This window comes from Delphinus delphis, chromosome 5 (assembly GCF_949987515.2).
Source record: "Delphinus delphis chromosome 5, mDelDel1.2, whole genome shotgun sequence".
In the NCBI taxonomy this organism is placed as follows: Eukaryota; Metazoa; Chordata; class Mammalia; order Artiodactyla; family Delphinidae; genus Delphinus; species Delphinus delphis.
Window position 1 is genome coordinate 119519778 of NC_082687.1, and position 27498 is coordinate 119547275.

At 41.9% G+C, this 27498-nt stretch overlaps 1 protein-coding gene and 1 long non-coding RNA gene across 3 annotated transcripts in view; one reads left to right on the top strand and one right to left on the bottom strand.

Moving 5' to 3' along the window:
* The window catches only part of ANXA5 (annexin A5), a 31394-nt gene extending 30416 nt beyond the window's left edge, over positions 1-978 (bottom strand). Inside the window, exons 1-2 of the mRNA XM_060012940.1 lie at positions 871-978; positions 638-685 (exon numbers count right to left, since the gene is read on the bottom strand). Coding sequence (XP_059868923.1) covers positions 638-646 — 9 coding nt within the window. The 5' untranslated portion in view covers positions 647-685; positions 871-978. The remainder of the gene's footprint in view (positions 1-637; positions 686-870) is intronic.
* Positions 979-1191: 213 nt separating this feature from the next.
* LOC132425590 (uncharacterized) lies at positions 1192-7575 on the top strand. Of its 2 annotated transcripts, XR_009519462.1 has the most exons (4): positions 1192-1755; positions 2366-2410; positions 4443-4558; positions 7308-7575. It is a non-coding gene; the product is annotated as an uncharacterized lncRNA (long non-coding RNA). The 2 variants fall into 2 exon arrangements; XR_009519463.1 differs by lacking the exon at positions 2366-2410.
* Positions 7576-27498: the final 19923 nt, after the last annotated feature.

Here is a 27498-nt window from a genome sequence, read left to right on the forward strand (position 1 = left end):
CCGTTATTAGGTAATCAAATTCTGAAACAGTCCCAAGGCAGATTCAATTCATAACTCGTTCCGCGAGTTCGTTACTTAGGAAAAGCAGCTCTTCGGTTTAATCTTTTTGCTTGGGGGGGAAAAAAAAATCTGTGCCAACGACGAAATGTTCCTTTTAGTTAAATTGGGTTGAGCGACTGGAAAAAGCTCCACTACAACTCTACTGGAAAAAGCCAACGCCCACTCATAGTATTCAAATACAGGAAACTTGGCGAAATAAATAAATAAAGCCAAGAAAAGAAAAAAAGAAATGCGTTCGCTTCACATGACCACAAGGAGTTGTACTTGCTCTGGTTCTAATTTCAGCCACTCTCTGGATTTTTAGGAAGGCTCCCTTTTACACATTCACTCACGAAGAGGGAGCGCCCCCCAAATCCGGCCACGTCACCGGCGGCTGCGCTGCAGCGCCAGGTGGGAGCAGGTTCGGGCGGGCGCTCCCTAGGAAGGGGAACAAAGGGGAAACAGAAAGTGTAAGAAATTCCCGAAGACAGATTCAGTTTACTCCTAAACTCTTCTGGCTTTCCAACAAATTCTAGAACTCCTGAACAGTTTACAAAGTTCGTAAATCCGAGCGCTGCACGGGGGCGCACGGTCTTACCTGTGCCATGGCGACTGCCCAGGTCAGGAGAAGGTGACTGATGCAGGACTGCAAGAGAAGAGAGAGATGGCGGGTTCAGCGAGCGGGACTTCGCCGCCGCGGCGTCCAGACAGCCCCCCGGGCGCCGCCGCAGACCCGCCCTCTCCGCAGCTCCTGGGACAGCCCTCTGCCGAGCGTCCGCTCCACCCCGGCGCCCCCGCTGCCCTCGGCGGGCTAGGCGCGCTCTCACTCACCCAGACCTGAACCTCCGGGAGAGCGGCGGCGCAGAGGGCTGGCAGAGACGCGGGCAGAGAACGCTCCAGGCAGCTGCTTTCTGGGGATTCCAGGCAACGGAAACGGCATCGGCCCCGCCCCGCCCCGCCGGCCCATCCCTACGCGCCTCCGACACGCCCCTGCCCGGGCTTCAGTGCGCCTGCGTGCAGCCCGGCCGGTCCGAGTTCTCGCAGCCTGGGAGGGGCGCGGCTCCCTGAGGGCCCCGGGGACAGCCTGGCCTTCGCGCAGCGGGAGGGCGTGGGGAGTTGTCCAGGACTCCGTGTTTGGGATCGCTGGGGCCTCCCTCCCCTCTGTGACCGCAGGAACGCGGGCCTCACCCGGTGCTCGGCCTTAACGGTGTAGGGGCGTGAAGACCAGACGGTCTCTGCGGGCAAGGACAGCGCGTCTTTGACCACGGTTTAGAATTCCCAAGTTTATTTTTAAGTTTGTTTAAAAAAAAAAGTGTCAATCGTTGCTTCCTAGATGGCCTTCTCTTAAATGTATATATCTCGATGGTGACTTGCTTGGGAAATTTAAAAACCTCCGCCTGGGATCGGTTCCTATTTTCAGAACCAGCCTAGAACTTTCAAATAACTTAAATTTGAGCCATTCCCTATTATTAGTTAAACGTAAAATACATGAGTATGAGAGAGAGAAAGACAGACGGAGACAGACACTACAGGAGATTGTACTAGGCTGGTGCAGAGAATGCAAAGACAGAAAGACAGTGCCCTCCTCAGACTTACTAGCGTGGCGAGAGGGGCGGCACCGGGCGGGCGCCGGGAAGCAAGAGGACAGAAGCCGGCAACCCTAGACGCAGTAAGATATTTTAGGATGAGAAGCGCAAAGTGCTGTGGAGATTCAAGGTAAGAGATAAGAATCTAGTCTGCTTTGGGGAATAAAGAAGAGCTTTTGTCATAAATTAAATGTAGAACGAATGTGTTCTTTGTATAGATAGAACTTCTCATTTGCTTTCACATATGAGCCACACGCTTAATCAGGCCTTGACAAAGTCACAGCAGAGTGATTGTTTGCTGGAGAGAAGGCAAAATTGCAAAGCATGTGGAGCTCGCCACACACACACACGCGCGCACACTCCCCTTTCATCTTGCCTTTCCTCTTCCCTGGAAGCCTCTTCCCAAGCAGCCGGCTTCTCTACGTGGCCTCAGGCTCCCTAGTTTGAGCACATCTCCTCTCTGCTTTGAGCACCTCTCCCAGAGCACTGTTGACAGGCAAAGGAGTCTGAAGGCAGCCCTTTCCTCTGCATCTTTTTCTCCTCACTTCTGCTTATCATTTTCTCTCTGACCTTCACCAAGAGTAGCTCCTTCAGTGTGGCCTGGAGCATTCTTTTCCCCTCACACATCCACTTACTTGAAGTCCTTTACTTCATCATCTCTCTCAGTTTCTACTCTCAGAGTAATGGAATGACACCAGAGCTCAGCAATCCTATGTTTAACGATGTTGTTGATTTTATAGGAAAATGATGCCCATCACAGGTTAATGACTTGCCGTGTCCTGCAGGTAAATAGTGATAGAATTAATGAATTATTAGACTCAGTGTTTTGATATACATACCCCAGTTGGTATTTCTTTCACTTCCAGTTACATGGATTTATTCAGTTCCTACTGTGGGCCGGGTGCAGTTCTAGGCACTGGGGATAGGGTAATGCAGTAAATGAAACAAAGTCCCTGCCCTCATAAGTCATACATTCTGGGGGAGGGGACAGACAATAAAAAATACCTATTATGTCCAGTATGAAGCCTTCTATAAAAAAAATTAAATGGAGCTGGGGAATCAGGCTGAGGGGAACACTGTTTTGCAAAGGTGGTCTGAAGCTGTGGAGAAGGCCTACACAAGAGTCTACTCCCATTAACATTACAGACAGAGCATGAATACAAATACTACAATGGGAGACAAACTGTAAATCATAAACGAGATGCATAAAATGTAATCAAAATGCAACTGGTTTCAGAAGAGAGACAGCTAATATTTTGTCAAGGGATTTTAAAAAATTGATGGATGTGTCATTTGAATTAGGCTTCGAGGGAGGATATTTTGTCAGGAAATGAAGAGGAGAAAGGGTGATCTGGTTAAGTGAACAGCAAAACCAAAAGAAGGAAAGTGCCTTTGTGTGTGTGTGAATTGAATTTCTAAAATGGCTGGAGTGCAAAGTGCATAAAAACTACCACCTAAAGACTCTGCTTTGAATGGTATATTTAATTGATGGATTTTGAATGAGTGGTGTTTTTTACCTACTGGGTGTTATAAATGATGGGCACTCAGAAAATCTCCTTTATTATGTCTTAAAAACAGTATCTGTCATCTAGCCCAAAAGTCCCTACTCAGTGTCCAAAGGGCATCCTCAGACTCTCCACCAGATTCTTCAGTTAACTCTTTCAACCTCCTAATTAAACTTTCTCTTTCTTGAATTTAAAATTAAAGTCTTCTTAGTGCGTTGTCTTTATGTTGCATTAATTTTAAGTATTTTGTGATAATTTTGGTTTGTTTGCTGTACAGTTCTTGTGTACAAATAATGGATTTCAGCTATTTTCTGTTGAGATAATCAGCTATCAGGTTACAGCCATACCTAAAATTTTCTTTCCATTGGGGAAATGTACCAAATCTCAGATAACTAATTTACAAACCCATTTTTGTTCTTGTTTTTTTTTTGGCCAAGCCACGCAGCTTGTGGGATCTTAGTTCCCCGACCAGGAATAGAACCCACGTACCCTGCAGTGCAAGCACAGAGTCCTAACCCCTGAACCACCAGGGGAAGTCCCCAAACACATTTTTGAACCTCAATTTATTTGTAAACTGGAGACTTTCCTGATTTCCCTCTTTACCTCAATTATTTGGATCATTCAGGAACTAGCCAATTTATTCTAAACAGGTCTAGCTTCCTTGTGTTGTAATTTCTACATGTCTCAAATCTAATATTTTCATCATATATTCATTGACCTACTGCTTCCCTTAATTATACTGATGCATAAAGAGAAAAAAAATGAGTATTAGGCTTTATATAAGTAAAACAATTTTCCCTAATTCTAGAAGAGTTAGTCTTGTTTTTTAGAATATAAAATTCTCAATTAGTCTTCTTTTTAAATTAATTTCATTGAATAAATATAGTTGTTACAAATTATGATTACTTAAAGAAGAAGAAAAGAAGACAAGATAGTGAATTGCAAGAAATTAAGGATTAAATGAGCTAATTTGTAAAAATGCCTAGCAATTATAAGAGGATTGGTTTCATTCCTCCACAGTTCTTCCTCCTTTGAAAAACCCTCACTACCATTCTCGGCTCCTAACCTGATGATTCAGCCCCTACTCTCACATTTAAAACAAATTACTCTCTGATGGTCCCACTGCCCCATGCATCAGGACCTGTCCTATCACCAGCCAATCCCTCAGGCCTGGCAGGCCCCAACTCTCCAGGGCCAAGCTGATGCTTCCTGGTTCCCTCCTATCCTTCCTCTACTAGAGTCTCCCATCAGTGGCCCCTATCAAGTACAGCAAAATGAGACTCCCACCCTCTATACTCCTCTCCATATGCAGGCTCCCACGGCCCCCATCTGATGTGGCCAAAGACTCCAGAAGCACCATTTGGAATTTAATTCAAGCCGTCTACGTGGCCTCATCTCATCCATCCCTGAACCTCCCAGGGTGAGAAGGTGAGGCCTCATTCTTCTGCAGATTCTGCCCTGTCCATTTTCACCATCACTTCTACCTCCCAGAAGTAATACTGGAACGTAGCCAGCATTCTAGTGCCCCCCACTCCCCGACCTTGCCCTTTAGACTTAAAGTGGTTGTAATGTCCTTTGGAGAAATAGGTCCAGATTTACTTTCAGAAACTCATCCTGAGCCAACAGTGTGAAATTATGAGGAGACTCTTTAATAATCTCCCCTTATTGAGATCCACGTGCTCACCAGAAATTAAAAGCAGAGACTCCTCAGGAGATTTTTATCTTTAGAAGGCCTTCCACTGTTTTTATTCAAAACAATATTTGTGTTTATCCAGTAACACGTAAGTCAGCTTCCCTAGCAGGAGACTGGAATATAGGTCTTGGGTAAATAATTAGGTAAAAAAAGTTTCTGATAGGAATCTTTCAGGAAGGATTTTTAAGCTTGATTAAGATCTTCAGAGCAATTAGTAAAAAGAAACCCCAAACTACTCAGCCTGTTTATAAAAGGACAAGCATCCTGTCTCTCTTGTTCATTGCTGAGTCCCCAACACCTAGCACAGTGCCCTTAGGAACACTCAGTACCTGCTCATAGCAGCGCAGTGAATGTTTTGAATGGATGCGTGAATGGCTGACTGAATCCACTGTGGTGTGGGTTATTAACTGCAAACCGTTGATATTCAAAATGACTAGGAAGATATAAAAAAAGTGAAAAGGAAACCTTGTAAGAGAGAATTTTGCCAGTGGAATAGATGTAGTCCCAGACAGGGATTCTGAATTCTGGGGAGGACTCATCCCCGGGTGGGTAAAGTTTTGCTTTATGATCTTAGTAGTGTGTGACCTTGGACAATGATTTGATTTTTCCTAATTTGGGGTGGTGGCTAGGATTAGATGAGCTCACTTGTTTAATGCCTAAAAATAACAGGAAGACTGGTTTCAATTTCTCATCCCTCTTTCTCCTTCCAAAAAACTCTCACCACGAAACCCCACCCTCATCTCTTCCATGCTGATGATTCAGTCCCCACCCATCCCACTTAAAAACCCAAATTAAGTCCCTCTGCATCCACTGCTCCACTGCAGCAGGCTTGACCCATCAACAGCCAGCTTCTCAGCACTGGTCCCCTACCCCCAGCCCACTCCCATTTCTGGGGCCAGTTTATGGTACTCTCAGCATTGGTTTCTTTATCTGAAGTTTATCTTCATTCATTCAACAACTTTATTGTGTGCCACACCCTGTCATAGGCACTCAGGATACAGTGATTCAAAAAAAAAAAAGAAAAGATAGAATCTGTCTAATTACAGTGCTCAGTCTAGCAGATTAAATGAGATGACACAGCAGAATTCTGTTAACCTTAGGGTAGGAGGTAAGAGTAGGAAGTAGGCTTAAACAAGGAAAGCCTTTGCCACCGGGTGGGCGTGTATGTGCAGCGTGGAGGGCTGGGAGAAGGAGGGCGGGAGGGTGGTGTCCTTCCCAGAAGTCAGCCTAACGGGGATATCAAGGCACGAGATGGATGGAAGTAGTGTTATTTTTTTCCCCTTTATGCAACCTTATTATTTGGATGAGAGGGAATGAGGGTTCGCTCTCTCACACCCTGAACACTGCCATTCTCTACACGGTTCCTCCTCTAAAACCTTACTAATTCCCACCCCCAGAAGCTCCCTCCTTTCCTCCATGTTCTCCTGGCATTCCAGCCACATCTGCTAGTACTCTCAGACTTCACCCACCCCTAGCCTCTCTTCCCACCCAGACTACCACCCATCCTTTCTCCTGCTTCGTTCCCTGTCTATCCTACCTATGGCCTATAGAGTAAGTCATTTCCCCACAGTCTTGTCACTTTCCTCCAGTCTACTCTCTTCACACGTCCAAGTAACTGCTACCCCATCATCATCTGCCCCTACATGCAGGCTGCTGAGGACAGTTGGACACAACAAAATCATACCATAGAGTGGCCATGAAACAGATTTGGAGTCTTCCGTCTCAACTGGGCCCTTGGCGTTTCTTAGTGACCCTTTAATATGTCCCTGCTCAGCTCTTTTTCCATCCCTCATCATATTTATTTTAATCTTCACTGCTCTCCTTAAGATTCTAGCCCTCATCCTTTCTCCCAGCAGATGACATTAATTCCTACTCAGCCAGTCTCCTTGCCCTGAATTCTCACCCTACACCTGCAAACTCATCTTCACCCATGCCCATTCTTACCTCCTTCTTTCTTACTCAGAAGGTGAGAGGACCCTCTTCCTACCCAAGGTTTAAGGTTCATCCTCCAGGATAATGATCTTATTCTCATCTGTATTTAAATCTTTTCCTTTCACTAGCTTCTTCTCAGGCTAAATTAACAAAGCTGTTTAAGTTAGGACTTTCTTAGTTTCAAGTGACAGAAACGCAGCTCAAGCTAGTTTTGGTAAAAAGAGAGAGAGCTAAGAGCATGTCATCAGTCATACTTCAAGGTCTTGGGAAGTGAGTGCTAACTTCAACTTTATGGAAGCAGGATCCTTCCTTCCCACATTAATTTCATAGAAGTTAAAAAAGAAAAACAGAAACAGAAATGCCAATAAAGGGAAAGTATGACTGATCACACACTCTTAGCTCTCTCTGTCTCATTTTCCTCTCTCAGAGACCAGCTTTCTTCTTGTGGCAAAAACATGGCTACAAGAAATAATAGTTCAGCATGAAATAGAGTCCTAGGTCCTCCTCCAGGGATATTCATAACAATCCGATATATATCTTTGAGTTCTGCAGGAAATAAAGCACCCACCCAGGCGGAGGATGGAATGATGATGTTGACGTTTTCTGACTTCAGTCAAGTAAAGCTTGGACTCCGTCAACCTTTGCCCCAATTCTACACTGAATTCTCCTCTGCTCAAGCCCCTTCATTAATTTGCATGTACCCTTAGCTTAAAACTTCCCCAATTTTGCTGTCCTGGGAGATATCCCAGGATATCCCAGGACCTTTGGGAAAGATCCCCGGTGTTCTCCTTACTTGTTGCAAGTAATAATAAATCTTTCTTTCTCCTGCTCTTTGGCTGATTGTGTCTTTTGGCTCAATACCCACCAAGAGGCAAACCCAGTTTTCTGGTAACAGCCTCTCCACCCTCTACCCACTGTCAGTAGTACCCCCTCCACCGCCCCTGTTGTGAGAAATAAAAATGTCTCCCAACATTGGCAAAAGTCCCCTGCAGGGCAAAATTGTCCCCAGCTGAGAACCACTAACCTATATAAGGGGTTCCTTGCTGAGCCACAGCTCCATGTTCATTCGTTACCGTGTCACCCAGCCTCCAGCAGGCCCGGCCACAACAAAGGACACTTCCAAATCCTCATCTTCAGCTCAGACCTCTCTCCTGCACTCTAGGCTTACACGCTCCCTGCCTGCTTCTCATGTCTCAGCCAGGATGGGCCACAGGTAACTCACAAGCAACATGCCCAAACCGAACTTACCATTTTTCCTTCAAGACCAGCTTCTTCCACACTCCCTGTCCTGGTTAAAGACATCACTGTTAAGCAGTCACTGATGCAGAATCCCGGCAATACTTCTGGATCCTTCACTTTCCCTCGCCAGCCCCTCGCACCACCACATCTAAGGCGGTAGATTCTAATAACACCCTTCCTTGTCTTGTTCCGGCTCCCTTCCACCCATTTGCTTTGCAATCATTTTCTACTGCCCTCTTAATTTTCCCTCTCTCTAATTTGTCTTCTAAATGCTCATCTGATTGTTACTTCATGCTTAAAATCAACAGATTTTTTGCAGATCCAAATTGCTTGCGGGAAATATTCAGAATTCTTTAGCAAGATGTTACTGTGGCCTTCCTGAGTTTTTCCTCCAACTTTACTGCACTCTCTACTTTCTTGCTAATGAACCACATAAAAATTCCTATTTTGGGCTTCCCTGGTGGCACAGTGGTTGAGAGTCCACCTGCCGATGCAGGGGACACGGGTTCATGCCCCAGTCCGGGAAGATCCTACATGCCGCAGAGTGGCTGGGCCCGTGAGCCATGGTCGCTGAGCCTGGGCGTCCGGAGCCTGCGCTCCGCAACGGGAGAGGCCACAGCAGTGAGAGGCCCGCGTACCACAAAAAAAAAAAAAAAAAAAAGGTTCTTATTTTGCATTTACCTCCTCTGCCTGCCTCAAGCACATTCTTTCTTTCAGTTTCCCTGGTGAGCTGCTGTTCCTCCTTCAAGGCCCATCGCTAAGCATCTTCTCAATTTTCTCTTAAGGCTCCTCTCTGGCCACGTGTGCCGACACCTTGACAGCAATCTCACAACAGACCCTGAGCTCATCCACCCGGCTAAGCTCCTCCTGAACTTCAGACCCACACAAATGATGAAATAAAAAGTGTTTACTGTTTTCAGTCACCAAGTTAGTTTGGGGGTACTTTGTGACAGAGCAATAGAAAACCAGTTCAAACAGTTTACCTGCAAAGGTCAGCATGAACGAAATTCCAGACCCAAGTTTCAAGTGTGGGGTGCTCAGTCCTCCTAACTCAAGCCTCCAGGGGGTCTTTAAACAATACCCAGGAACTGTCTTTTACTCCTCCAGTTTCTTTTTGAAACACGGTAAAACTAATTATATTTTTAGTGGATTAACTACTCAATGTTCATACAGTAATATGCAGAGTAACAGTTCAAAATTCTATTATTATTATTTAATATGGCCTTAAAGACTCAGGATGGGAGTTGAGGAAACATCAAGACATTTCTTTTTCTTTTTGTCTTTTTTTTTGGCCGTGCCGCATGGCTTGCAGGATCTTCGTTCCCCAACCAGGGATTGAACCCCGCGCCCTTGGCAGTGAGAGCGTGGAGTCCTAACCACTGGACCGCCAGGGAACTCCCAGAAGCCAGCTGACTCAGGAAACTGGGGAGTAGGGCTGCAAGGATCTTGACATTCAAGCTTCTATTTTTCCAATAATAGAAGAGTCTATAAGATACAGAGACTCTAATTCCAGTATGTTAGATAATCAGCTAGGGATGTAATTTTTTTAAATTGAAGTATAGGTGCTATACAGTATTATATAAGTTACAGGTGTACAATATAGTGATTCACAATTTTTAAAGGTTATACTCCATTTATAGTTATTATAAAATATTGGCTATATTCCGCATGTTGTACAGTATAACCTTGTAGGTTATTTTATTTTTTTTATTTTTTTATTTTTTTGCGGTACGCGGGCCTCTCACTGTTGCGGCCTCTCCCGTTGCGGAGCACAGGCTCCGGACGCGGAGCACAGGCTCAGCGGCCATGGCTCACGGGCCCAGCCGCTCCGCAGCATGTGGGATCTTCCCGGACCGGGGCACGAACCCGCGTCCCCTGCATCGGCAGGCAGACTCTCAACCACTGCGCCACCAGGGAAGCCCGGTTATTTTATTTTATACCTAATAGTTTGTACCTCTTAATCCCCTACCCTCTTGCTCCTCCCACTTTCCTCACTTGTAACTACTAGTTACAAGTAATTTTGATGTAATTTTGATTTTATAAAGAACACTCTCCACTATAAAGAAAAGTTCTACATCTTTCTACACAGTTAGTTTACACTAGTGTATAGGAACAGCTGAAATGTCTATCACAATGAGAATATATAAATGAATTGCGGTATATTCATATAATGGGATGGTATTCAGCAGTAAAAAAAGAACACAACAGGAATAATCTCAAAAACGTGTTGAACAAAAGAGAAAGAAGCAAGACACAAGAAGGATAGATTCTATCTGATCCCATTTTTATGAAGTTCAGGAACATGAAAACTACGCTAAGCTGAGAGAAATCAAGAGTAGTTTGCTGTAGGAGTGAAGTTAACAAAAAGAGCAGCAAAAGAATTTCCTGCGAAGGATGGAAAGCTTCTCTATCTTGATTGGATTATAACTACATGGGTGTAGATATTGATCAAAAATCACAATTTACTTATATTCATTTTACTATATGTAAATTTTACCTCAATCTAAAAAAGACAACATAAAAAAAAAGTAGTGCATAACACCAAAACCAAATCATGTTTCCCCTTTGGATGGATAACCTCTCTTTTAGAAGGTGTAAACAGGGAATTCAGAACACCAAATAGAAAGAGCTTTCACATCACACAAGTGAAAGAAAGTAAATATTTCCAAATATTTTCCCAAAATTACCTTTGAGAAAAGTAAACCCCAGCCCCTGAGCCATGACAAATACCCTCTGATTCATAGCACAAGCCCTGCCTTGTCTCTCAAGCTGGCTTGGATAGGAAAATCAACGTCTACCTCTGCTCACTTGGGACACTGCTCTGCTCAAGCACACGTTGCAGGAAGGGGATCTGCCATGCAGCAGAAAGGCCGGCAGGCAGAGCAAAGGAGTCAGGGCAGTGGGCAGGAATTAGAGGGCTCCGCGGGCGACTCAGCGTGCAGGAACCCCGCAAGGACAGAGGAGGAAGGGTTTGGGCTTAGAAAGGAGACTAAGAAGGAAAAAACATATTGACAAGGCCTTCACAGTTGCAAACTGGGGCTGCCTGAGAGACTGTTGGGATCGCTGATGGAACAGGAAGGAAGCATTGGGCACGCTTAGCGGAGACTTTAGAAGGCCAGGGGCTCGACACAAGGGGAAAGCAATTAGGAACAAGGGCTCCTCCCTCCCCTCTGCCGCGGGGAAGGGGAAAAGGCAAAAACACTATAGCCCGCTGAGACAGGAAGGCATTATGTTAGGGGAAAACCCCTTTGTAAAGAATTTGAGCTCCTGCCAATTACATACTGACACCAGGTTCCTCACTCACTAGGTCTCCAGGGTCCTTCCCTGGCCCTGATGCTCAGCCCTCTTTATGCTTCACCTTTTCCTGGGGATGAGATCCAGACTCACAGAACTTGGTTTTATAGGATCTTCACTATTTCCCCCAACACACATACCACAAATGCCCCTAACTTTCTTAGGGAAACACAGCTCCACCACTCCTGGTGCCCCCCCTCCCGCCCCCGCTTCCCCCCCTCCAGCACTGCCAGTGTTTCCCTTGGGTTGTAGACTGCATGCCATCACTCCCTCCCAACTCTTCCCTAGCCACCCAGCAATCTGCCTTTCTATGGGTTCCCCAACACCAAGTACCTTCCTCTATGGTAAGCCTTGCCTCAGGGTATTGTGGCTGCCTATTTATCTTCTTTTAACTATGAAATATCTCAAATTATAGAAAAGTAAAAAGGGATACTTTGTTCCCAATTAAACTTTGTTACAATTCATACCTTAATTAAACAGATTTTAAAATAAAGAAATAAAATATTGTAGACACAGAATAGTATTACTATTGTTATTATCCCTTACATATTCATGTATCTAATGAAAAACAATGTGTAGTATTTCTTGATATGTTTCCATTTCAATGTAATTAGTAACATACTACACGTGCTTTTTAGCAATTGTTTCACTCTACTTTGTTTTGACATTACATTAACAAAGAAATTAAGACCACGAATAACAGATCATAAGAGGAAAACTAATAAATTTGACTACATTAAAATTTAAAACACTGTTGTCTGCTCATATTTAAAAATAAAGCAATTTTTAAAAACTGCCTGGAATAGACTGGTATACATCCCTGTAGGTGATCTGACTAGGTTTTTGTTTCTTTGGTTTTTTTAATTTTTTAATTTAATTTTTTTTTTTTTATACAGCAGGTCTGACTAGGTTTTACATTGTTTCTTGTTTGTTTCTTTGCTTCTGTTTTTAGCTAGCTTCCCACAGATGACTCAACCACACTCTCACCAGGAAAGTATAAAAGAAGTTTGGCTGCCAGTTCATTTCTTTTACAGAACAGCAATGAATCCTCCCATTGCCAGCAACACCTGCACCCCTACTCTAATATCTCTAAATATTTCTGAGATCCTGTAGTTCACATCAGCCTTCTTCTTAGCTTTCCTTACTGCCAGCTTTGGTTTCAATTATTAATCAGTTTTATCACTAGTCCATCTCTTTCTAGTTTCCAACATTCCATTGCTGCCATATAGTCTACTTACAAGTATTTCATTTTTTGTCTTTATATGTTCATGGTTTCTTAAAAAACTCTTCACTGTCACTTTTATGTAATTTTGGGAGGGAGGGTGAGTAAACATGTTTACTCTGCCATATTTTAACCAGAAGTCTTGAAATTGCCTCTTTCTTGTCTGTGTTCCGTCTGGTGGTAGCTGAGCTGAGGACTGTGTCTCATTCATCATGATAGTCTGGTGTCTTGCATATTGCCTGGCGTAGATGAGGCGCTCAGTAAGAAAGTAAGAGTTTATGGAATGAAAACACACGTAGCACGGTAATTTTTTTGAAATAGTAACCAATGTTTTGCTTTGTTTTTCTCTCCAGTATTTCATTTTCCCTTTTTCAGCTAGACTAATCTGTTATTATGGCTTCAGGGAATGCATGGGACAACAGAAAGCAAACTCTGCCAGGATTTTGAGTTTCAAATGTTTCGGTTGTTAGGAAAATTCAAAGGGCTTACGGCATAAACAAAATATTGGGGCAAAGCATTGTGAAGCATACCTCTATCTCTCCCATAAATCTGGAAGATTGATCCAAAAGAGAGTCAGAGCTCAGCTCCAGGGAGGCATCAAAGTCCTACAGAAAAAATAGATAGTGTGTCTAGACAGTTGGGATCATTTCATCCCACTGGAATGGTTCAGGAGCCCCGGAAAGTTTCCTTTGCATTCATGGATGAAAACAAGGTAAACAGAGAGAGCCAGTGGATCTAAAGGAGCCTCATAGATAAGAATGAAGGTCAAGAAATGCCAGACTAGACCACTGAGTGGGGAGACAGGATGGTGCCATGTCAGTGAATACATCATGAACAGATGATGCCCGTGTGGCAGATACATCATGGACAGATGACACTGAGATCCCTCCCATCCCTGATGCTTTGACACTATGTAAGTCCCTCATTATTTAAACACAGTCCTAGGGAAATCCCCACATTGACTGAGATTAGTTTCTGCCACCCAAGTAAAATGAAGCTCAAGATTGAAAGTAATTTGAGTTACAAAAAAATAAAACAAAATTATCAGAAGCTAACACAAAATTGTAAATCTACTATACTTCAGTTTAAAAAAATTATATTTCCCCAATATTTCTATTGGTCAGTTGAAATTCATGTATAGTACACAAATATGGTGATTATTGACCACCAGATATTCATTTATAAATTCATGAAAAAATTCATAAGTATTTACACAACAGATGATCAAATATGTTAATATAGCAACATCCTAAATTAAAGTACAGATTTATACTTGTGAATGACAAATCATCCATAAAATCAAGCATGTAGGTAGATTGCTTGGCTAAACTGTTTCTATTATTTGTCAATCTTAACAGAATAAATGAGAAAATACAGAAGCATCTGTCAGGAATGTATGTCAAGACTTTTGCTTTCAGCTGAGATGAAAGCCAATGCTTTCACTGAGAATGACTAGAAAAGCTGGACAAAATACCCAGAACAGTACCTGTTTGAAGGCATTGAAGAACTGCTGGGGAAACTCAGACTTGAGCAATAAGATTCTGGAGAAAGACGAAACTTGGACAGGAGTGCTGGCATTCTGCAGTCGAGTTTTCTTTGGGGGCACTTGCCAGTTCTGAGTACCTGGCAAGGGGCCAGGAATCTAAGCCAGAGATTTGGGCAGGAGATCACCAAGGGGCAGAGAAGGCAGCAGAATTGTCGGCAGTTTGTGGGGCTGGAGAGAAAAATCAGAATCCTGTGAGGCTGGGATGCCAGTGAGAAGGGTGTCTGGAAAACCGAGTCTGACACTTGACCTGTTTTCCCAGGTTCTGACACTACATGGATCAAGATGTTAAGAAACTAAATAGAAAATCTCTATAAAGTAGAACAGAGATTTTGCAAACTTAAAAGACTCACAGGAGGACAGGGCTACAGTGAGCACCCCAAGTCCTCAGGTGGAACTCCAGGAGGGTGTTTTAGTTGGGTCGGGTTGTGTGACTTAAACAGCAAACATTTATTTCTCACAGTTCTGGAGGTTGGAAAGTTCAAGATCAAGACTCTGGCAGACACCACAATGAGAAGCCCGCACACCACAATAAGGAGTAGCCCCCACTCACCGCAAATAGAGAAAACCCGTGCACAGCAACGAAGACCCAACACGGCCCAAAATATAAGTAAATAAATAAAAGACTCTGGCAGATTCAGTGTCTGGCCAGAGCCAACTTCCTTGTTCATAGATGACCATCTTTTTGCTGTGTCCTCCCTTGTCAGAAGGGATGAGGGAGCTCTGCAGGGTCTCTTTTATAAGGGCACTAATCACATTCATGAGGGCTCCACCGTCACGACCAAATCACCTCTCAAGACTGCACCTCCTATTGCCATCACATTGGGGGTTAGGGTTTCAACATATGAATTTGGGGGGGACATAAACATTCAGTCTATAGCAGAGGGCTACTCTCTAGGAACAGGGACAGATCAGAGATGTAAAAGAGTCTCACAAAAACTGTAATGCACTATATGTCATTCTGGAAAAGGCAAAACTATGAAGACAATAGAAAGATCAGTAGTTGCCAGGAGTTAGGGGTACGGAGAGATGAATAAGTGGAACACAAGGGATTTTTTAGGGCAGTGAAACTACTCTGTATGACACTATAATGATGGATACATGTCATTATACATTTGTCAAGGCCTGTAGAATGTACAACACCAAGAGTTAACCCTAACATAAACTCTGGACTTTGGGTGATAATAATGTGTCAATGTAGAATCATCCCTAGTAAAAAAAAAAAAAAGTACCATTCTAGGACAAAAAGGATGTGGTACATATATACAATGGAATGCTACTCAGCCATAAAAAAGAATGAAGTAATGCCACTGACAGCAGCATGGATGGACCTAGAGTTTATCATACTAAATGAAGTAAGTCAGAAGGAGAAAGACAAATACCATATGATATCACTTATCTGTGGAATCTAAAATATGGCACAAATGAACTTATCTACAAAACAGACTCACGGACATAGAAAACAGACTTGTGGTTGCCAAGGGGGTGGAGGTGGGGGAGGGGTGGACAGGAAGTTTGGGATGAGCAGATGCAAACTATTATATGTAGAATAGGTAACAACAAGCTCCTACTGTGTAGCATAGGGAACTATATACAATACCCTGTGATAAACCACAGTGGAAAAGAATATGAAAAAGTATATATATATATATATATATATATATATATATATATATATAATATACACATATATATATATGTGTGTGTGTGTATATATATATATATATATATATATATATATACACGTGTTTATATATATATGTTTGTGTATATATAACTGAATCACTTTTCTGTACGGTAGAAAGTAATGCAACATTGTAAGTCAACTGTACTTCGATAAAATAAATTAAAAAAAAATGTATCACTCTGGTGAGGGACGTTGATAATGAAGGAGGCTATGCAAGGGTGCGGGCAAGAGGCAAATGGGAACTCAGTACTTTCTGCTCAGTTTTTCTGTGAACTTAAAACTGCTCTAAAAAATAAAGTCTAAATATAAAAATCTGTAATGCAGCCTGCAGTTGGTTCTACCTCTGATTGGATTAAAGTGATCAGCTCCCTAGTAGAAGGGGTAAAGCCTCTCTGGAGGAAGATTTTACCCCAAAGCCCTCTAATTTTTAAAATACTATGTCTGGATCAAATTGGATCAAAATTTCCCAGGCATTGCAGGACACAGAAACAAGTACTAAAACCATAAAGAGAAAGATAGTAATAGAACTCTACTTAATGCTCTGTGGTGACCTAACTGGGAAGGAAATCCAACAAAAGAGGGGCTATATTTATACATATAGCTGATTCACTGTGCTGTACAGTAGAAACTAACACAACATTGTAAAGCAACTATACTCCAATAAAAATTAATTTTAAAATTTGCTGCAGCCACTGTGGAAAACAGTATGGAGGTTCCTCAAAAAACTGAAAATGGAGTTGCCATATGATCCAGAAATCTCACTCCTGGGCATATATTCAGACAAAACTATAATTTGAAAGGATCCATACACTCCTATGTTCATAGAAGCACTATTTACAATAGCCAAGACATGGAAACAACCTAAATGTCCATTGACAGATGAATGGATAAAGAAGATGTGGGACATATATACAATGGTTTACTACTCAGCCATAAAACAGAATGAAATAATGCCATTTGCAGCAACATGGATGGACCTAGAGATTATCATACTAAGTGAAGTAAGTCCGAAAAAGATAAATACCATATATTCCTTACATGTGGAATCCAAAATATGACACAAATGAACTTATCTATGAAACAGAAACAGACATAGAGAACCAACTTGTGGTTGCCAAGGGGGGTGGAGGGGAATAGGTTGGAAGTTTGGGATTAGTAGATGCTAAATATTATACATAGAATGGATAAACAACAAGGTCTTACTGTATAGCACAGTATTCAATATCCTGTGATAAACCACAATGGAAAAGAATATGAAAAAGAATGTATGTATAACTGAGTCACTTCGCTTTACAGCAGAAATTAACACAACATTGTAAATCAAAAAGCAAACAAAAGATACAAAGAGATATTGATCCAGATATTAAGTATGATTAACATGCTCAAGAAAAATAGATGAAAAGAATGTATATTATTAGTTAAAACTACAGATATGAACTGTGGAGTGCAACACTGTGCAGCTTGCAGGATTTTAGTTCCCCGACCAGGGATTGAACCCCAGGCTACTTCAGTGAAAGTGCCGAGTCCTAACCACTGGACAGCCAGGGAATTCCCATTATTCATGTCTGTATTTTCTATATCTCTCCTTAATATATATAATCTCCAATGAGGACAGGAGTTTGCTTTCTTCATTGCTGAATTCCCAGTGCCTAATAAAATGCCTGAACATAGTAGATGCTCAATAAATAGTTGTTGAATTAAAGAAAAAACTATAGCTGGAATTTACCAAACTCTTTTTATGTGTGTGTGTATGTGACCAAACCAAGAATATTCTATAAGGGAAAGATTTTTATAACTCCACAACTTGCCTTCATAATTATGAGCCCTATTGTCACTTTCATCACGATCACATTTTCCTGTTGTTAATAATTTGTCTCATCTTTTTCAAAATTATGTGGCTACAAACATGAATGATTATTTTGTACCAAGCATTGTTCTAAGTGATTCTTTGATTTCTCACAGCGATCCTATGAAAAAAGTACTATTATTGCTCTCACTTTACAAATGAGGAAACTGAGGTACAAGGTAGTTAAACAAATGTTTATGGTCACATGACTAGTAAATGGCAGAGCTAGAATTTGAACTCAGATAGTCCGACTCCAGAGCCCTCACTTTTAATCACAACACTATATACGGTATGCGTCTTGTACAACTACAGTAGCCATAGATAGTATATGTTTTGGTTAAAATGATGTAGAATCCCGACAGGTCAAATTATTTAGGTCACCAAAATGTTCTTCTGTTTTCTCATAGCCCCAAACCATAAGAATGTGAGAGTTCCAATTTAGCCTAAACTGAATAGAGATGTATTTTTGAATCCACGCTGCCCAATAATGTCTGTCTAAAGTACAAAAGACCAAGAAGAAATGTGTCTAATTTTAAGTGGAAGAAAAATAGAAAATAAAAACAAGGATGTATATTTGACCAAAAATAGTACCCAATACTAACCATCACCTAAGTTATTTTTGTAAACCTTTTCCTGGACATGCTCTAATTATTATAATTGTAACCTGTGAATTCTTAGCTGCAGAACTACAGTTAATTCACTTATCCCACCTGTGGGTAGATAACCCTTGACAGAAAATCCCACCACATACATAGGTCTCTACTCTTTCCAGCAGTACTCCCTGAAGAAGCCAAGTCTTCATTCTCTAATACACGCTGTTCTTATTGATAGACACACATACCTGGTTTTCCATCTTACCAGGTAAACATTTAAGAAGTGTATTTGAAAGGAAGGTATGAAATCCTTCTCTGTCTCCTGCACTCCCTTTCCCAACAATGTCTTTTCACTGACATAAAAATCTACCATTAGATTTGATTTCTCCAAATCTTCTATACAGATAAACATCTGTCATCATTTTCATAGTAGTATGAATTACTGAAATGACTCAATCTCGTGGGCAGCTAGCTGTGATCAGGGACATAAAGAAGTTAGAGTTTTGACTGGGACGCAGTAAGCACAAGTCAAAACAATTTTGAACATAAACTACAGGGTTGTTGTCGTTTTCTTAATCACTCAAAATGAAAACAATGATGTAATGCACCTCATAGAACTGAAGTGAAGACTGCATGCGACTAATGAGCATAAATATGCTTAAGATAATATTATGCACACAGTAGGGGGTTAACAAATGATGACTTTTATAATTAATTATAATGATTTTGGAGATAATGGAGAAATGTTTTAAAGTCAAATATATTTTAAAAGAATTGGCAAGATGGTTAGGGCAGTAGATCTGAATAAAGTTTAATGAAAGAATAAAATTAACCCCTCCATTCACCGTCCAAGATCATTTTTGCTGCTTTGGATGATGTATGAAAGACTAGGAAGCATCTTGTGATCTAACTGTTTAGCATACAGACCTAACTATTCATAGCTTCACAAATCTATTTAATATATTTAAGAAATTCTGTGGAATCAAAATGTCAAGTTTCTCCTTCCATTTATTGAGTGGTTCATCATCTCTCCATATGTCTATTTGCTTGTGAACAAAATACTCACCTAATATAATGCCCACCCACACAAGGTTAGGTGCACTATTGTTTTTCTCATGTGAAAATTATCTTCCTAACAGTATCCACAGGATGTGCCCGTTCAGCTATTGAGCTATATTTCCCAATAATAGTAGTGGATGGCACATATAAAATCCAGCATTTTCTCATTGAGTTCCTTTTGTGACCAGAAACTTAAGAGATTTTATAGGTGACATTTGGATGCAGATCAAAAATAAGCTGTCTCCCGGGATGCAAGAACTCAGGAGTTGCCTCGTTAGTGCTTTGCTCTAACCAACCTTCCCAGGGTGATTTCCCCTGGGCTAGTTTTCTGGTTAGCCTTGTGGAGGATTTGTTTACTCAGTCACCTGAGAAGTATGTATATTTATGAATTAGTATGACTGGAGAAAATGATCTGAAGAGACAGAAGCCTCTGTTCAAATTAGGAGACCATGCGGGGTGACAGTCCTGGCTGGAGTCCTCGATGAATCATTGATCATTGGTTAGTGGTGCTACCACTTGCCAGCTGTTTGATCTTAAGTCATTCACAGGCATCTTCCCTTTTCTCAAAAGATAAACAATACCGGGAGAGTGGAGGTTTTCTAAAATTCCTTTCTATTAATCTTACCTATGGAAGAGAAAATTGAAATTGAAGATTTTTTGTTTCTTATTAAGAGAAGCCACTTGCAAAGGCTGAGATGACAGCTACCTGTGTGGAGATAAAAGATTTTAATAAAATGAAATTACACAGACTAGTGGAAATAAAATCAAAGTCAACTAATTTTCTCAAGAATCACTCTCAAGTGTACCTTCAATGTCAAATGAATTGCCCACACAAATATAGTCAACTCATTTTTACAAAGGCACAAAGGCAATTCAAAGGATAGTTTTTAAACAGTGCTGTAACGATTGGACATCCATATGCAAAAATAAATAAAACTAGACAAAGACCTTATACATTTCACAAAAGTTAACTCCAAATGGATCATAGGAGGCGGAGCATAACTCCTTATTCCTTATGTGTGGGCTACAAATAGCAACTTCTTTCCAAAGAGTACAGTATGGAAAGGGGGGAAAAAGAATAACTTTATGGTGGAAAAACTTGATAAATACTACCTCAGCTAAGTGATCCAGATTAACAACAGCTATGTCATGTGGGTAGCATATACTCCTGATACAATTGCTGAGAACTGCGCTTTGCCTCTTAGATCATCTTCCATAAAACCCATAATCCCACCCTAATCATAAGGAAAAATCAGACAAGTCCCAATTGAGAGACCCAGAAAATACTTGGCCGGTGGGAGTTCCCTGGTGGCCTCATGGTTAGGATTCCTGGCTTTTCCTGGCTTTCACTGCCATGGCCCAGGTTCAATCCCTGATCGGGGAACTGAGATCCTGCAAGCCACGCCACGTGGCCAAAAAAAACACAAAAGTTAGGAAAAAAAAAAACACCTGGCCAACACTTCTCACAATTGTCACCAAAAACAAGGAAAGTCTAAGAAACTGTCATAGCCAAGACACGATGACTAAATGTAATGTTATATCCTGGGTGGAACCCTGGAACAGAAAAAGAACATTAGATTAAAACAAAGGAAATCTGAATAAAGAAAGGACTTTGGTTAATAATAATAATGCATCAATATTAGTTCATAATTGTGTTACATGTATCATACTAATGTAAAATGTTAATAATAGGAGAAATTGGGTGTGGGGTATATGGAACTCTCTGTACTATCCTTGCAATTTTTTGTTAATCTTAAACTATTCTAAATTAAAAGTTCATTTAAAAGAATTATATGAACTCTGTGTATTTTCAGCAAACTGTTCACACCAATAATATTGCTTTGAATTTTTTTCCTCTCTCCTTCCTTCATAGGGAATGATACACCTGCTACATAATACAATCCCACACTTTACTGTTATTTGGTCCTCTGAGGATCTTTCAATTTTGGAAATAAGTTGCATCCATAGAGCTACGTCTTTGAAGGTAAAATACCACCAACCGAAAACAAGGGGAAGAACAACTCACTTTGTGTGAGTATTTTACCCACAAAACAGTAACAACCACAAACTATCAGGTTAATAGTAAGAAAAAAACATCCTTAGGAGACCCACTGGTTTCGGGAGGATCTTATTTTGTAAAAGTAAATTATATGGAGTGTGCCGAAAGAGGCAAAAACTACAGCAGGCTGGATTCTTTATCGCGCTGTTAGTTAATCCCGCCTTAAACTTTGATTTGCTGCCTGTTAAAATGTTTCCCGGGAATGTGGTCTGGCACATGCCCTGCTATGCTGAGGGTTCAGAAATTTGCATGTTGGTCCTAATTTACCCACCAACAACTGAACCTCCATTTTTTTCCATGTATCAATGTGGAGTTGGGTTGAGCTGACCTCTAAGGCCTCTTCCTGTTTTGCGATTGTAGACATAAGAGTAACTTATTACCACTGACTGACACAGTATCATGGATTTGTTTTTCAGGTTACCTGGCCTCACCTGGCACATAGCGGCGTCCTGAGGGATGAGAGTGTAGGATGGGTAAGAAAAAAAAAAATAGCAGAAGTTTCATGTAGAAAAGGAGTCTTAGAAGGGATCTGACTCCTGGTATTTGAAGAACGATCACGTAGGAAGGGATAGCAGGTGTGTTTGGCGGAATTCCAGAGAACTTAGGGCCAGCAGACATGGAGGAGTGGCCTGCGTATGACCCAGTGTAACCCTTGAGGGGTGGTGGCCTCAGTCACAGCAGTCCCAAAGGAGAGCGGCTCCCTGGAGCAGTAATGACTCCTGGGAGGCTCAGGAGGCAAGTGCCCGCTCACCTGGCTGGGTTGTTTTTAGAACCGCCTTGCTTCCCTTCCCCACCTCATCCCTTTCCTCCCAATGCGCCCACCTCCACCCCGGTTCTGATACCCAGCCCTGCAATGATTTCTACTACAAATATTTTGTGTCTGTCAAGTGTTTGGTGCAGAGAAAAAAGAGGAGCGGCACTGGTCCAGATCATTTAAAAGCCCCTTGCCGGGCTTCCCTGGTGGCGCAGTGGTTGAGAGTCCGCCTGCCGATGCAGGGCACAAGGGTTCGTGCTCCGGTCCGGGAAGATCCCACATGCCGCGGAGCAGCTGGACCCGTGAGCCATGGCCGCTGAGCCTGCGCGTCCGGAGCCTGTGCTCCGCAACGGGAGAGGCCACGGCAGTGAAAGGCCCGCGTACCGCAAAAAAAAAAAAAAAAAAGCCCCTTGCCATGCTGAGTCTGTAGCTACAACAGAAAGCATCAGCTCTGCATGGCTTTCCCCCTCAGCAGTCCTCCTGTTCCCTCATCAGCCCCTCTTCTTTCCAAGTCACCATCACATCCCTGTGTAATATCTCCCTTCACAACACAAGACATTGTTTCATAATGAAGGCAAATTCACCATGCTTGGAATTAGCTCTTATTGGTGTTTTTAAATGCTTACAATTCCTCCACATTTTAACCCAGCTACCAAGGAGATCTATGTAAGAAGTCTCCCTTAAATTCACAACTTTCTTTTTTTTTTTTTTTTTTGCAGGGAAAGGCCTGTATTGCCAAACTGCAACACTGGAATCCAGAGAAGCTCATTTCTCTGCTCATTTGGAAACTCCGAGGCACTGAGGACGCATATGGATTTTCCATCCCTTAAGTGATGTATTGGTTGAAAGCCACAATGCATTATAGATGGGCGTTCCTGGAACAATGGCTTTTTCTCCAAGGTCACAGTTCTCTTCCAGGACATCACTGAAAATGAGAAGAGCACAAACATATGCTCGGTGGGGCAGCCTTCCTGAGGAGTCTTGCCATTTCACATTTTCCCTAACAACTCAGAAAACAAGCACTCACAGAGGAAGGACATAATCCGAAACATTTCTTTCTAATTCCCTCCTGCTCAGAACAAACCTTGAGATCACCATTTTGCAGCCTACCACGGAAAACACAGTCTCATCATAGAACGTACACGTCAAAGTACAGCACTTTTTTATTTCTATAGAACAAGTTGAGTACCTGCTTCACAGTTTATCAGTTCCATTGATAATGAGAACAATATAAGCAACTGCCTAGCTTCTGAGTCACATGATATTTGATTATTGTTCTTTTCCCAGACAAAGATACCAAGTAGTAAAATTATGGGCCCAGTGACTAATGACAAGCTACATTATCTCTAAGTCGGTTTCAGACTAAGTTTATCAGGGGTTACCTGTGTCTGACCAGCCACCCCAGCTGCCAAGTACTCATTGCTGTGGCAGGCTGTTCCTCTATTTAATCCACTCCAGGGGCCCTTTCTCAGGAGGGTATAACCCAGAGAACCCACCACTGCCACTAGGGTGCTTCCCCTGTATGTAACATCGACCTCTGTTGTTGTTCCTATCCCATTTCATGGAAAATCTGTTCACATATCTGTCCTGCACACTAGATTGTGAACTCTTTGAGGACTTATGTCTTATTTATCTCCAGAGTTTCAGTGCCTAGAGCAAAATAACTGTTCACTGTGTGTTTGTTGAGCCAGTGAACAAAACAATGAACGGCCATCAGTTAGGCCCAGTGGTTAAAAAGATGCACTCTGGTGGCAGATGTCTGTGGTTTTCAGGTCTGGCTGCCCCACCTTTCAACTGTGAGACATGGCATAATTAACCCATCTGTGCCTCAGTTAATCTGTTAAGTGGGGTTAAGAATAGAACTTCCTGCATAGGTTTGTTGAGTAGTGTGTATGAAGCATGTAGAAAAATGTAGGCACACTAATGTTTAATACCTGTTCACTGTGGTTGATATCGTCGTTAATATGATTATTATTACTAGGCAATAATAATACCGCTACTAATACTGGAATAATTCCTGACATGGGTTCCAGTTCTTTATACCAGAGCCTTTGACAGTAAGGAGGCAAGCCAGATATATTCCACATGGTGGACAGACAGCTGAGTGATGTTTGAAATGCACTATGTCACCTGTGAACAAAATGTAGCTGATATTGGGCAAGTACTTCATATGAGCCAGGCATGTATTAGATGTTTTATACATGTGACCTCTTTTTTTTTAATAGAGTTTAATTTTTAGAAGTTTTAGGTTCACAACAAAACTGAGGGGAAGGTACAGAGATTTCCAGTTTACCCCCTGCTCCCACACATGCGTAGCCTCCACAGTTATCAACATCCCCAACTAGAGTGGGACATTTGTTACAACTGATGAACCTGCACTGACACATCACAATCACCTCAAGACTATAGCTTATACTTGGGTTCACTCTTGGTGTTGTACATTCTGTGGGTTTGGACAAATGTATAATGACACGTCTCCATCATTATAGTATCATACACAGTAGTTTCACTGTGCCAAAAATCCATTGTATGTGACCTCTTTTCATTTTCAAAACAACTATGAGAACAATTATTCTTCATCCCATTTTTAAAAGATGAGAAAAATGAGGCTTGGAGAGGTTAAACAATTTACTAAAGATTATACATTAACAAGTGGATTATCTGGCCCCAGAGTCCATGAGCTTTCTGTTCCTGGTTGCTTTCCAATGGAACAAGCAGAGAGCAGATGAATCACAGGAGTATGATTAATGTTCCCTAGAGCAGCACCCAATTTATGAGGACATAAGCCAGTGTCACCAGGCCTCTTCAGCCTGGGGTGCTAATGAGGTCCCATGAACAGTAACATACAAATAATGGTGGTTCTTAGGCCTCCTTCCAGCCCTGAATGAAGCCCCTTGGATATATTCCTGGGAGTTGAAGTACACAATTCTTTGAAAAAATATTTTAATGAAAATCACTATTAAATTATTACACAGTCATAATCAAGTAATAACGCACAACATTTCCCCAAGGTGTCTGAACTACACTCTGCCCAGCTACAAAACTCGAAGGAGGGACTTCATATATTCTAACCCATGGTCAGCCACAGCTCATTTCTCAAAGAGGCATTGATGTAACTGGGTGTTTTTAAATCACAACATTGTTTTGAAATCACTAAAACCATCAAGTTGTAAATACTATTATCTTCATCTTATGGGTGGAGAAACAGCATTTTTGAGAGTTAAATGCCTTGTCTAAAGTCCTATAGTTAATAAGGAGCGGAGTAGGATTGAAACTCAGATTTGCAGCTTCCACACTGACTCTCTGACAACCAGCTGTGGAAAAGCTTTGTGACAGGCACTGTACCAAGGGCTAGAGGTGGAAAAGTGAGTAAGACATAGTTCCTACCCTTGCTGGGGAGACAGACCTATGAATAATTATAATAATATGTAAATATGGTGGTAGAAGATATACATAAAATACCACTGGAACACATGGAATTCTTTAAAAGGATGTGACATTTGAGCTGGGTGTTGGAGGGTGAGTAGGAGTTTGCTCAGAAAGGGAAGTACGTTGTAAGCAGAAGGCAAGGCTTGTGCGTGGAGTGTGAGGGAATCAGGTTGAGTGATTTCTTGATTCACGCTGCATTTTAAAAGGTGAGACATTTTAAATTATGTTATTCATGACACAATACTAATAAACCTTGCAAAAGTGTCCTTTAAGCATGTCTACTCGGTAAGTCCTAAAATATATGTAACTAATTAAAGTCACTGAAGACTGGTGTATTTTAAGACTATTATCTTGCCTTTTTGTCCTTAATTTAGCTCAGTGATTCTTGGTTGGGGCCATTTTGAACCCAGGGGCCATTTGGTAATGTCTGAAAACTGTTTTGGATGTTACAGCTTGGTGGAGGAGGAAGATGCGACTGGAATCTAGTGAACAGAGGCCAAAGATGTTGCTGAACATCCTGCAATGCACAGGCTAACCCCTACAGCAAAGAATTATCCTGCCCCAAGTGTCAGTTGTGCTGAGGTTGAGAATCCCTGATTAACTGCTTGGGAAGCCATGATTCTGTCTCAGAATACCATCCAAGTCCAGGGCAAGAGCCCCCCTGAACAAAACCACAGAGATTGCAATTTCAGAGGAATCAGCACCAGAGCTCATGAGCCCGCTCTTGCTTCACAACCTGGTGGAAAGCCTGCTCTGCATTATCTGGGTAAAGAGAGTGCACAGAGAAGACATACAAAAGTGGGGGGTCAGGGGTCCTGAGAATCCATGGTATCACTTAAAAATCAATTCACTAGGGCTTCCCTGGTGGCGCAGTGGTTGAGAGTCTGCCTGCCGATGCAGGGGACATGGGTTCGTGCCCCGGTCTGGGAAGATCCCACATGCCGCGGAGCGGCTGGGCCCATAAGCCATGGCCTCTGAGCCTGCGCTTCCGGAGCCTGTGCTCCGCAACAGGAGAGGCCACAACAGTGAGAGGCCTGCGTACCGCAAAAAAAAAAAAAAAGAAAGAAAGAAAAGAAAATCAATTCACTAATGGTTACTTAATAAACAGAACCACCAAGCTAAGTGCTAAAGGCCCTGGCTCTTCTTGTGAAGTGACACAAGAGCCAACAATTTTTTTTCTGTGTTGTTCTGTCTTTACTCTGTTTACTTAATAATGGCAACAGTCCACATTACTGAGCACTTACCGGGTACCCAGCACTGTGCCAACTGCTTTATGTGAACTCTCTAACTGAACCTTTCCCCAGTGCACTATTATTTCCAGAGTGTACATTTTCTCCTGCTAGAGATTTATCCTTGTTATGAGAGAAAATACTGAAGACATTCCACAAAGAGGGCAGTTATACCACACAAGAAACAACATGTGGGTATCAGTTTCCACAGGACAGGGCAGGAGAGAAAACCCAGTCATCAGACCAGCAAAGTTCAATGAGCAGTTACTGAGGACCTCTACCTGTCAGGGTGCTGCTATTTTCTCAGAAGGCTCTTATCCTTAAGGAGCGTGCAGAGAAAAAATATATTTATATCAGCTTCTATTCCATGAAAGTTCGCATTTAGATATCCTTATAATAGATGAACCGCTTACATTCCTCAATGATTTCAGACAAGCAAAGTGTTATCCTATAAGCAAAGACATGATGTTTCAGGGAACTTGGCTTACTCCAGGCTCAGTGCTGGGGTTCAAGTGGGAGGAGTTTAGTTGTAAGACTTGCATTGTTTGAGAGCCTTATTTAGGGCAAAAGGAGGCTAGAGTAGAGGAGAACAACCTAGAAGGAAAGCATAATGGCCTTACCCAAAGTCCCCTCTGCAGACTAGTCTCAGCCCTATAGAGCTGTGATTTTCAAATGTTTTTGTGCTTGACTCCAGTAAGAAATGTGTTTGACCTGCTCCCAGCTAAAGTGTCATAAAATACTATTTACACTTTCTATATGTGACACACTGATATTTTCTCTTCCGATTCA